The 12,703-nt window shown below is 33.8% G+C and overlaps 1 protein-coding gene across 3 annotated transcripts; it reads right to left on the bottom strand.

The window, feature by feature from the left end:
- Window positions 359-4,806, bottom strand: LOC18604429 (protein FAR-RED ELONGATED HYPOCOTYL 3). Of its 3 annotated transcripts, none has more exons than XM_018118050.1 (9): window positions 4,623-4,806; window positions 1,764-3,980; window positions 1,584-1,640; window positions 1,340-1,408; window positions 1,198-1,257; window positions 1,040-1,108; window positions 912-953; window positions 761-819; window positions 359-662 (listed from the first exon to the last, which is right to left on the bottom strand). In XM_018118050.1, exons 2-8 carry the CDS (start codon window positions 3,933-3,935, stop codon window positions 763-765), a joined length of 2,526 nt encoding a protein of 841 aa, XP_017973539.1. In that variant the 5' UTR covers window positions 3,936-3,980; window positions 4,623-4,806; the 3' UTR covers window positions 359-662; window positions 761-762. The 3 variants fall into 3 exon arrangements, with proteins under 3 accessions (XP_017973539.1, XP_007036967.2, XP_017973538.1); XM_007036905.2 differs by having other exon boundaries at window positions 359-675; window positions 1,198-1,263; window positions 4,623-4,805; XM_018118049.1 differs by having other exon boundaries at window positions 1,198-1,263; window positions 4,623-4,805.

Here is a 12,703-nt window from a genome sequence, read left to right as displayed (position 1 = left end):
CGTATTTGTACCCTAAAGAACATTACTATATACTATCTAGGAATTGAACAGATGTACAGAATCTAGTAGGACAGCTTATGCATTTACAAGTTCAGACAAGTCTCACCAAATAGTCTAAGGTGTGGTTCATGTGAAATCCATACCTATGATGCAAATTTTATTTACTCCACTTAAGCCAACATGCTCTTAGATATCAGCCTAAGAATTGTTCAACATCTCATCTGGTAAGAAAGCAAGTACAGAGTACATCTCTGATAAAGCGTACCAGAAGTGAAAGATGTACATATCACTTCACAATAATTTCAAGATGTGTGTATGTGTGTGTGTGTGTGTGTGTGTGCGTGTGACCATGTGCAGCAAAGCTACAACTGGAATTCAATTTAAACCTATTTAGACTGTAACAATCACAGATACAATAGTACAACAGAATTTACAAGAGACATAAGCACCAACCTGAATTTGTCCCAACTCTCAACTATATCCCCTGTAGATGGTGATGATAATATCCTATTCTATCTTATCTTACAGACACCAAAAGAGAAGATTACTTCTAATAATGATAATCTGGCAATGCATCATACTTTCCATTCTTTACATCCAAGTCAGCTTCAAAACAATCTTCCCTCCTATCAACACATTTAATCATATTCTTTCATCCTCACCTACAAAGACATTCTTCTTCAACTCATAAGTCATCAAATAAGAAAAGAAAAAAAACAAAAGAAACATTGAGCACTACTGTCATTGTGAGAAAAAGTACCATCATGCATGTCTTGATGCATCATCATGCAACTGTGCAGCTCTCACATTGGTGTCATCCTGTAGGGAAGACAAAAGATGTAAGAAAGTCCTGAAAATAAAACTAACTTGACTTGACCGTGTTATTATAGCAACATATTTGGAAAACTAACCCGGATGTAAAAACCAGGTGCTCGAAAGAAATCCATCTGTCCCTGTATAAATAAAACAGAATCGAGGCTATGTCACCATTTCAACGCAGTAATGCAAAGAATTACCAAAGTGTCGAGTGATACTATACCATCCCAGGCATGGTTTGCTGAGGGCCATAGTAACCATCATGGCTTGCTGCTATGGTGTTCAACTGTCCCTATGAATGCAAAACCCCACATTGCCAAATCAGTTTCCTAAATGGAGCTATCTTATTCACTCGTTATGATTACAAAATAAGAAACATACCAGCCCCTGAATTGTCTGTTGATTCCCATAATAATTATCACGTGGTGCCATTAAATTAAGCTGCACCTGCAAAAAGCATAAATCATGAAATCGTATATAACTGACATAAAAGATAAATGAAATCAATTGTAACAATTCTTACCATTCCTTGTACGCTTGTTTGCGCACCAAAATAACCATCTAGGCCTACTGATCTTGAACTTAATTTATCCTACAAAATAAAATTCCAGGATCATAGTCTGATCAATTTTATTACAAATCCATGAGAAAATTTCATCATTTTTAGAGGCTAAAATTATCTTATAGTTATTCTCTATTTTAATGCAGGCATTGTAATTCATTAAAACATCTTTCACAAGATTGCTAATTTATAAAACAGGACTAACCATTTGTTGCAAGCCATCCGTTGCTGGAACAGTCATTACCTCCTGTTCAGAGTTTCCCTGCCAATATAGCACACACACAAAAAACAAAAACAAAAACAAAAACAAAACAAAACTCCCAGTAAGTACAGGATATAGAATCTGCAAAAATATATCCACATGCCCATAGCTATAATAGTTAACCTTTCTTTTTTTGGTTGGATTCTTTTTCTTGTTTGTCTTGCTCGTGCTTCTGCTTTGATTATCTTCTTCAATACAGATCATACCCTGGGTGGGAGATGTGACAGCTTCCGCAAGGCTCTTGTTAGAAGTGTTTGCACTCAAACAGTTCCCAAAAGCTTCTTCTAGGCTTCGGAACGCAATATAGTAGCTCTCTTGGGACAGTGAACCCTCTTCAATCAACTTCATTGCCCGTTGAAATAGATCATTGTATCGCTGCACCCTAGATTGCACCTGCTCAGATTCATCTCCCATGAGATGCCTGCTCTTTGCCTCTTTTGTCCATCGTTTCAAAATATATTGAGACGGGATGGCTGAGTGGCCATTTATTTGGAGAACAACCATTGCATGCCTGCAGAGATAGCCTTTGTATTCGTATAATCGGCATATACAAGAAACTTCAGACTTCATCTCATTCAATGTAACAATGAAATCCTGATTCTTCTCAAGATCTTGAACTCTGAAAAAGCTGCTTGTTGCATCATGATTTTCTGGCTTGGGATGACAAGCAATGGCACCCACAACTTCAACTTGAAACTTCTTGAATATTGTGTGTGTGTACAACCCTGCAACACTCTTCTCAAAAGGTGATGGAGATTTTAGTGTAGGCAGTTTGCTCCATGAATCAGAATTTGCTTTGGCTTCCTCTTCATACCTATCTTGTAAAATTGCTTCGTACTGTTTCAAAAACTCTTGCACAGTGGTCTTCTTATGTACATACTTGTCAAAGAATGAGTTCACACTCTCAGATCTCTGAACCATAGACATCCCAGCCAGCAAAACATCCATTATATAGGTTGGCACCCACTTTCTGCGGTCTTCATATAATGACTTCATCCATTCATCATCTTTGAGTCCAAATCTATCAAGAATTTTCCACCACCTTTTAGCAAACTCCTCTTCGGTCCATGACCTATAGATGCATTTCTCAAATTTTGCCATAAAGTTCCCATGCTGTTTGATCACATGACCAAGATTCTCAGAAACCTTCCCGAGTACATGCCATAGAAAGAAGCAATGATGAGTATTCGGAAAGATTTCTGCAACAACAGATTTCACAATTCTGTCTTGGTCAGTGATTATGACTCTAGGAGATTGTCCACCCATTGCTTTAAGCCATGTCTGCATTAGCCAAGAAAATGTTGCTGCACTCTCATCTGATACCAATGCACATCCAAGTGGCATGAACTGGTAATGGTGGTTCACTCCAATAAACAGCGCAAGAGGCATTTTATATTTGTTTCTAACATAAGTAGTATCAAAAGACACAACATCACAGAAATAACTGTAATCATGCCTACTCTTTGCATCAACCCAAAACAAACTTTTCAGACGTTGATCTTCACCAAGGTCTATTGCATAAAAGAAGTTTGAATTTATGTTCTGCATGTGTGTAAAAAATTCGAGCAAAATCTTAACATCTCCAGCTTCTAATGCCAAATTTCGACCTTTATCAAATGGATTTTTGGGATCATTCTTCAGACCAACAACATTTTTATATTCAGCAAATTGTCTAGCCATCGCAGCATACATCCTTCTGGTTTGTTCACTGACAGCTTGAGCCGGCAAAAGTTCATGGTTATGTTCCTTCACAAAGCTATGTACAACCCATTTTCCATCTGGTCTTCTCTTCACATGCATGCTTGCTTTACAATCTGTCTTTGAACATGATCGCCTACCAGTTGTATTATCTGGGTCTTGCTTGCTTTGTCTGGCACGTGGCCGATTAAAGGATTTGTCATACTCCCGCTTGGTTCCATATCTAGAACAGGCAAATTTTGCATCAATAAATTCTCTTGATGTTTTCGAACGGCGGCTATTTTGTATAGCAGTGTTGAATCCCATAGACCGAGCATATTCTTGATAAAAAGAATATGCTTCCCCATGTGATTCAAATTCCATACCAGAAAGTGGCTCAAGATTGGTATCCTCCTTGAAGGTCACCATATCCACAGCAGAAGAATTCATTTCCATGCCATCTTCAGGGCGTACATCCTGTCCTACATGAGCAATATTTCCAGCCTCAACCACTCCATTATGCAATTTTTCATCACCATCCAATATATTATCAATTCCATTTGCTTCTTCATCTTCCTTACACTGCTCACCAGAAGGTAACCTAAGATCTATGTCCATGATTGAAAAGGTATTTACTTGAACCAACTGTTACCCTGACTGAACCTGAAAAAAAGGTGAAAAATGAGACATCATGTCCATATAAAAAAAAATCAGGACAAAGTTCAATCCAGGATCGATAACATTGATTATAACAAGAAACGAGTGAAGCCAAGTCATTCAAGTCCTCTACAACTGTTGACTATTGCTGAATATACATATATCTAAAGGAAGTAAATCCCAAAGCTACGACATTTTCAGCAGTGACACATCATGTAATGGACATCCCAAGGTTCCTAACTCTAAGTAGCTACGTGAAGACCCTTCCTTCAATACCAACATTCTCGAATAACAGAAAGATTACGATTTTATGAAATTTAAAACTCTTAAATTAGCTAGTAAGCTTCAGCGGGCAAATGATTATAATATATCTTCAAAATTATTCTTTTATGAGCAAAATAATATCCATGGGACCAAAAAATTTAAGGTTTCAATTCCATTCGATTCACATTTGCAAAAAAAAAAAAAAATCAACAAAATAAGAAACCGTTGAAGGTTTCAATCATAATACAATATTAAGAAAAAGAAATACTATTGAGTGGATCGAATTCTAAAGAAAAAGAACAAAGGAAATTGACAATATCCCAAAAGGCAAAATTGGAAAGGAGAGAGTTGAGATAGGGAGAGAGAAAAAGAGAGAAGAGGAACCTGAAGTGGAGGTGAAATAGCATGAGTGATGATTCTGCGAAAACCGAAGGCGAGTGGGGTTAAGGCGCGTAGAGAATTGGGGGGATTTAGATTTTTAGGGTTTCCTTCTTGCGGGGTTCGGGTTTCCACTCGCTTTCGCTCTCACTCGCCAATTTGGGGATCTCATCCCAGTTCTCACCTTCACTCGCCCTTTTATGAGTTGTGCGATTTTAGATTTATCCACTGTTCCTAATAGGGCTTACTTCGGCTCTTTCTTTTTCTTTTTCTTCCTCTTTTCTGTTTCCGTTTTTGGGGCCTGATTTCTTGGTCCAACTGCTTATTAGGCTTTAGGAAAAGACAGATTTCGGCCCAAAAGGCCGAATGAGTCCTCAATTTTTCAACTCTTTTTTGATAACGGCACCGCAATTTTATCCTCTTTTAATTGAGCCCTTGTAAACAATTTTTGAATTTGGATTAATTCCACCCTTTCCCACACATTATGCATTAATTGTCACTTTCCCTCAATCCAAATGTGGCTTGATTCATAAAATCGAAAATTGGCTTCATACTTTTTATTTTTTACTCTTCTTTTTTAGTAGTAAAACAATGAATGAAAAGAAAAAAGAAAAAACTAAAAAATAAATAAAAACTCAGAGACAAAAAATATTAACTAAATAGAGCCATAACAAATGAAAATTTTGGCTAACCTAAGGCTTATTGTGATTGTTATTTGGGATAGACTCAAAACAACCTTCTAGCTTTATTGAATTATATACGGTATATATACATATATATATATATATATATATATATATATATGATCATTGAATTTTGAAGTATTTACTAAATGTTTGTTTGATACACNTATATATATATATATATATATATATATATATGAACATTGAATTTTGAAGTATTTACTAAATGTTTGTTTGATACACAGTGAAACGAATTTTGAAAACAAATAGCCTTTAAAAACTCATTGTGAAATATTTTTTTTGAAGGTGTGGGCTTAAACAAATAATTCTTGGAGAAACTTTTTTTTTTCAATTTTGGATAGTCAAAACAATGTAGTTTTTGTATAATATTTCACTTACTAGAACTATGTCCTTTAATGATTGAAATTTGAGTTTTCCGTACTTATATTGACATTAAATTACAGTAAAATTATGTTTAGTGGACAATGATTTTTGGATTGCCAAGTATTAACAATCTTTACAATTGTTATAATATTTTTTTATGGTAATAATGAAAAAGTACCATGAGATTTGAGACGAAATAAATTTGTCCCTTGAGATTTGAAATGATACTTCATGTTTTTTCCTTTAGAATTTTGTTGACATCATTATAAAATTACTTATCTTCTGTACATTGTGAAGCTATTATAAAATATCACCTTGTTATACCCAAAATCCCAACTTTTCATTAAAGGATAGATTGGTAAAACCTTAAGTGAGCTTGTACATTTCTTGTTATGAACTCGTATCTTGAGATTTTACCTTCAAATAATCTTGTATTTTAAGTTACAAGTTGATTTGATCATTGGTAGGGAGAGACAAGTCAAATTGGATGTGTTTCCAAGTGGATTTTTACATTTTGGAACAAAAACATCGATCCTAAAAAAATAAGTATCGATACTTGTTACTTAGAAAACTTTCAAAAAGGATTTTAAAAAACTGGTATTGATATCTGTATCAATATCTGAAAAACAAATATTAATACTTTTGTTCTTTTATCAATACTTGAAACCTAGAACAAAAGTGTTGATACTTTTACCCTAGGTATCGATACTTGTTGCCATTTTCATAAAAATAAAAAGGATAAAACATTGTTTTCACATAAAAATTTCCTATTAGGGCTATTTCCAAAACCCCTTTAGACTTATTTCATCTCCTTTTGTTACTTTTAGTAACTCTTAGCCTCTCTTTTCTCTTTCTCTCTCTAGAAACTTTAACCTTGAAGATTTTGTTAGACATATTAGCTCAATAATGATGAGAAAATATCTAAAAAAGGGGTGCATCGGATTTCCAAAAAATCTTTTCAACAGTTTAACTTTAAGCTTGAAGACAATTTCTCAAATTTGCTTTAACTTTAAAACAAACCAAAAGAAATGAATAACCAAGTTGAAAACAAAATTTACAAAACTCTTCAAAGTAAAGTATTCAAACATATCAAAGTGAATTAAAAGGTTTCGAAGAGTGGGTTTAAGAATAAACAAGTTTAAAAAATAATCTCAAAACTCTTCAAAGCAAAGAAAAATCCACAAGTGTGAAAAGTCAAGAGTAAAGAGCTGTAAACGAATTTCAAAAACTCCTTCAAAACAAAATGCACAAGTTCAAAAGTAAAAAGAAGAAAGAAAAGGCACAAAGAATTTATAGAGGTTCGACCCTCTCCATAGGCACCTACATCCTCTCTCTTGGCTCACCAGGGAGTTTGCAATCCACTATGAAAAATTCTTTTTCAAGGCTTAAGTATAATCTTTACAACAATGCCTTTTCACAAAAGCAAGCATAATCTATACAATGCAGTTTTATGGGAGCAAGCATAACCCATGTTGTTGTTCAATTTTCTACTCACGCAAGTACACGCATCGTAAAGATAATATAGAGATGAGTAGAGTGTCGATCTCACAGAAAATTGAATTAATCCTTATTGTTAACTACTAAAATTAACACACTTTAATTTTATCTAAACAATTAAAATTAAAAAGAAAGATTTAAACTAATAAACTAATAACTAAAACTAAAACTTAATCTAAAATCTATTAGCAAATTTATTTTATTAAATGTGAATGACTACCAGACTTAAAATTATGATATCCCTCAATACTTCATCTGATTATTGTCTCATCTTTTAACTCAATTTACTGGATTAAGTTGCTAACCTAGAATCCTAAATTATTTACAAGTCTTTGTCAAGTTTCTCATAAAAATACATCTCTCAATTAATTTACTATATGTCTATGCAAATTAAATTGAAGAAAGATTCATTAAGTTTGTGTTTTAATTTTGGCTACATATGGCTTATAGGTGTATGTCTACCCTATATGCAAATCAAACCACCTAATCAACTAAGTGCATTCGATCATACGCTATTCTATTCAAGGTCTACCTAAATCTCCTTTGTCAAGGTTTAACCTAGGTTTCCAATTCAATCTAATTGGTGGCCAATCAACTAGAAGCATTAAGAACAAAATAAAATAAACAACTTAAATCTATCAAACATAAATAAAAGAGAGATAAATAATTTAGACTATATATTGAGTTCAATCATAATCTCAGATTAAAAACTTAGTTGCCCATCAAGTCGTACATCATCATTGAATAAAATTTAAACATTAAAATCAAGGGAACAAAAGAATAACAAAAAGATAGAAAAAACCAAGGAATGTATTCTTGATCTACAAATCTTCTTAAATTATTCAAATTCCTTCTATGACTCTGTAGCTTGACTCTTAGCTGTTAATCTAGTGTTTTTTTTTTTTCTTTCAAATCCTCCAAAAGGTTGTTTTTATAGGCTTTGAAGTTAAGCCAAGTTGGGTGAGGAAAGAAGTCAATTTCAGCTGGGATGTCCTCATCAGACTATGTAAGTCACAGTCTTGCCCAATTAATTAACAGAAATCATAATTGCTCTAAGACTACTGCAGTATGTCAAATTTGATAAGATTTTTGACCATACTACATGCTAAAATGGGTAAAGTGGTAAACATAAAAGTTGTATATCTTTCTCTTATCTTTCCAATGGTTTAAGAATCACTTCATTTGGAGCTCTTTAAAAAAAGTTATGGTCAAAATACCGAAACATATGCATCGAAAGTTTGCACCTCGAAATTGCTCTCCTTTTTTTACTAAAATTCTTCTTTCAAACATCTACAAAAGTACAAATAAATCAATAACAACCTATCTCAACCACATTAACACCAAATTAAGTGTAAAATTAACCATGATTAGATTGACTCACCTAAAATAACTAATTTAAAATAATTAAATAAAATCTACTAATTTCTATGTATTACTACAAGAACTAAGCTAAATTATTATCAAAATTAAGCTCAAATAACTCTATATCATAGAGTTATCACACCCCCAAACTTAAGATTTTGCTAGTCCTCGAGAAAAATATAGAAAAGAACCTACTTTATTTTCCTTCTCCTAGTACACCTTTTCTTTCACATTTGAACTCTGCTTTTCATTCAACACATTTTTTTTTTCAATTTCACAATTTTATACCCCCAAACTTATTTTCTTTTTATTGTAGGTGGTGGGGTTATTTTTCATATTTTGAACTTTTTTTTTTCAAATCAACATCACTTTTTCACCTTTTTCAACATTTAGCTCAATTTATATTTCCTAAAACAATATACATGCTTAGGAGTGAGGGTTGCAAAATTGGAAAATTAATTTTAAGGCTAAGCTCAATTATTATGTAGTTAAACAAAGAAAAGGGAAATTAGGCTCAAAAGGGGTATACTAGGGATAAAATTTAACAAGGTTGACTTTTTAGGCTTAAACGGTCCAAAGATGGCTAAATCATGTCCCTAACTAAGTGTTGCCTAGGATTTCACCTCGACAGAAAATCAAGTAAATTCTAGAATTCATGACATAATCTAAAATTCATATCAATATAAACCTTCTCTAGATATTCAGAATAATTCAAAGTAAAAGATATAATGTTCAAAATTGTTGAAATCACATCATAACAATGATACTTAACAAAAAATTTAGTATGAATCCAAACAAAAACCTTATTCACGAAAGGCTAAAAATTCAAGACAACTAGTTATCATCATTGGATAAAAAAATCATTGAAAAAATTGGCACAACTTTACTTTTAGATTCCTAAGGTTCAACAAAAATTAAATTCTTTTACCAACTAATCATAAATTATTTATAAATACGCATGCAAATAAAATTAGATCTAAAACTTTCACAGAATATTCATCATTTGAAAAATAAATTCACCCTCTCAAACTTAAACTAATCATTGTCCTTAATGTTAGAAAAAAAAAGGGAAGGTAAATAATACTCCCCTAATGGTTGAATAAATTTGGAGAAGCTTTAATCCGCCTCTTCATCACCATTATCTTCTGCGTCATTGTCCTCATTGTCTTCTGCCTCATTAGCACCCCTAGGAGGATTAGGTGTTGGTGGAAAAGTGGACATATCCATTCCCATAAAAGCACCTTAAGCTTGAAACATGTGATCCATATGTTGATTGCATGGGTTTGATAAGTCATGTGTTGGTCAAATTGTTGCACAAGATTCTCAACTAGGTGCTTAAGGTTCTCAATTCTTTGAGTCATTGACAATTGTTGGTGTCTTAGTCGTGGGGGTGGAGAATGATGTGTAGAAGAAGAACTACCCCCAGTAGAAATTTGAGAATGTCTGAGGATGAGATTAAGATCAATTGGAAGTTTAAGGTGCAACAACTCCTCACTAGTATCCCAATGTACGCCAGCTTGCTTGCATATAGTTGTAATTAGAGAAAGGAACCACAAGCCTTCACGCTTTGATTGTGTAGTGTGAGTCATGGCTTTGTAAATTATGCGGACAATATCAATTGTCTGTCCAGTCATGATTGAATAAATGAGGATGGCTCGATTTTTTGTGACATCACTGGTATGTGTGGTAGGAAGTAATTTGGAAGCCATAAAATATAACCATATCTTAAAAGTTAGTTTCATCACAGTCTTCTTGAATGAAATTGGTGCATTATTGAAAAATTACCATTGAGCACCTTCCTCACAGAGTATAGTAATGATAGCATCCCAATTTTCATGCTCAGCCAAATATTGATCATATCCATCGTTTGCAATATCAGGAGTTTCATAAAATTCATTAATGGCATGGCTCGAGAATGGAACTAATTTACCTCGCACAAAAACAAAATCATTAGTAGCTTTTACAACATTAGTGTAAAATTCTCTTACTAGAGGGATGCTTGCGACTGCTGGTGAAGCATAAAATTTTTGCCAGTGGCGGCCATCAATCATTGGTTGAAGGTCAAGGTGTGTGATCAACCCTTGATCCAGTCCTTGTTTGCGTATTGCAATTTTGTTTGCAAGAGAACTTGCGTATCTAGCCACAGCCTCAATTGACATAAATCTAGTATGATCAAATGAACCACTGAAATTTTGTCTTGATCGTTTGGGTGCTATTCTCGAATATCCTACAATTAATTCTCAACCAAAAGAAAAGAAAAGTACCAACAAAACACAATAGACCATCAACAATAATAGCTCATATGTTCTCTCATCATAAAATAATGCCCATAGTATGAAGTAAAAATCCTACAATTAAAATATTACGATACTACTAGGCATAAAAAAATTCAAAATCAAGAAACTTACCATATTCTCCACTTTCAACTTATGTTTGAAATTTAAAGCATAAATCTAAACAATCTACCATACCCATAAAATAATGAAGCACAATATCTCAAGATCATCAATATTCAACACAAATTTTAAATAATATGAGGTAAGTCATCAATATTAAAAATAGAAAAAGAAATAAAGAAAAAGAAAAAAAACTAAAAGAAATATTGAAATTTACTTGATATTTAGTGCACAGGTGTTGAAAATCAATGTGGAAGAATATAATGGGTATGGGTACTTGATTTGGAGAAAGAAATATAAAATGGAAATAATGGAAAGGGGAAGAGGAGAGGAAATGCGGGAGGAATGGTTGAGAAGAGAGGGTGGAAGTGCAGAAATTTGTACTAAAGGGAAGGGGTAGGTGAGTTGGAGGGATGAAGAGGGGGGCTTTCTCTCTCTTTTCTCTTTTTCTCTTTTTTTTTAGTGGGTTGCCTAAAGTAGACAGCCACAAAAAGGGAGCCGCAGCCTACCCCTAGTAGGCGCCACGACCCCTGATAGTCAATCCATGAAGCCGCAACCTTGCAATGTGGGTGCCGTTGCCCACATCGTGGTCTATCGCTTGGCCGCAGCCTACCCGCTCCACTATCTCTCTCTTTTTTTTTTATTAGGGGCTGCCCAAGGTTGGTAACCCCAAAACACAGGGTCGTGGCCTCTCATTGGATAGCGCCGTGGCCCTCGTTGATCTAAACTGAGAGCCCGCGACCTCGCTTAAGGGGCATTGCGGCCCACGTTTCATCACTTCGTTGGTCCATGACTTACCCTACTCCTCAAATTCTTTTATTTTTTATTATTATTATTATTTTTAATTTTCTATAGTCCATACATACTCTCCATCCAGTTACAAATCTAGTGGGAATGAGCTCATTATTTTCATTAGAAACTACTATCATACCTCTTTTTTTAGGGACACATTGGACTAGACTTACCCATGAACTATCAGAAATAGGATAGATAATACCTGCATCAAGCCACTTGATAATTTCTTTCTTTACTACCTCTTTCATAATTGGATTCAGCCTTCGTTGATGCTCAATTGTTGCTTTGTGATTTTCTTTTAAAAGAATTTTGTGCATGCAAATTGATGGACTAATTCCTTTAATGTCTGCAATGGTCCACCCAATTGCTTTTTTGTATTCCCTTAAAACTTGAAGGAGTTTATTTTCCTGTTCATTGAAAGAGAAGAAGAAATAATTACTGGTAGTGTAGAAGAATTTCCCAAAAAAAATACCTTAAATGATTAGGCAGTGGCTTGAGCTCAAGTGAAGGAGGTTCTTCAATGGAAGGTTTGATTGGTAAAGTTGTAATTGATAATTCCAAATATTCAAATTGGGATTTTGGAAGATGTGAATGAGCATCAAAATGGTTAGCATATTCAAGAACTTTTTTGTCAATAATACCACATTAAGAATTCAAAGAAGTTTCTAGTGGATCTTGATGATTTTCAATAAACACAATATTCGTTATGTCATCCACCACATTAATTGAGAAACATTCATCATGTTCATTGGAAAATTTTAAAGCTTGAAAAATACTAAATGTTACCTCTTGGTCTTCAACCTTTAAAGTAAACTCACCTTTTTCCACATCAATTAAAGCTCGTGCAGTTCTTAAGAATAGTCTCCCAAGAATGATCGGTATTTCACGATCTTCTTCCATATCAAGAATAATAAAATCTACTAGAAAATAAACTTATCAACTTTTACCAAAACATCTTTCACAATACCAT

This window comes from Theobroma cacao, chromosome 3, assembly GCF_000208745.1.
Source record: "Theobroma cacao cultivar B97-61/B2 chromosome 3, Criollo_cocoa_genome_V2, whole genome shotgun sequence".
Classification (NCBI taxonomy): Eukaryota; Viridiplantae; Streptophyta; class Magnoliopsida; order Malvales; family Malvaceae; genus Theobroma; species Theobroma cacao.
Note: the sequence above shows the minus strand (reverse complement) of the source record. Positions and strands in the feature narration are given on the sequence as shown.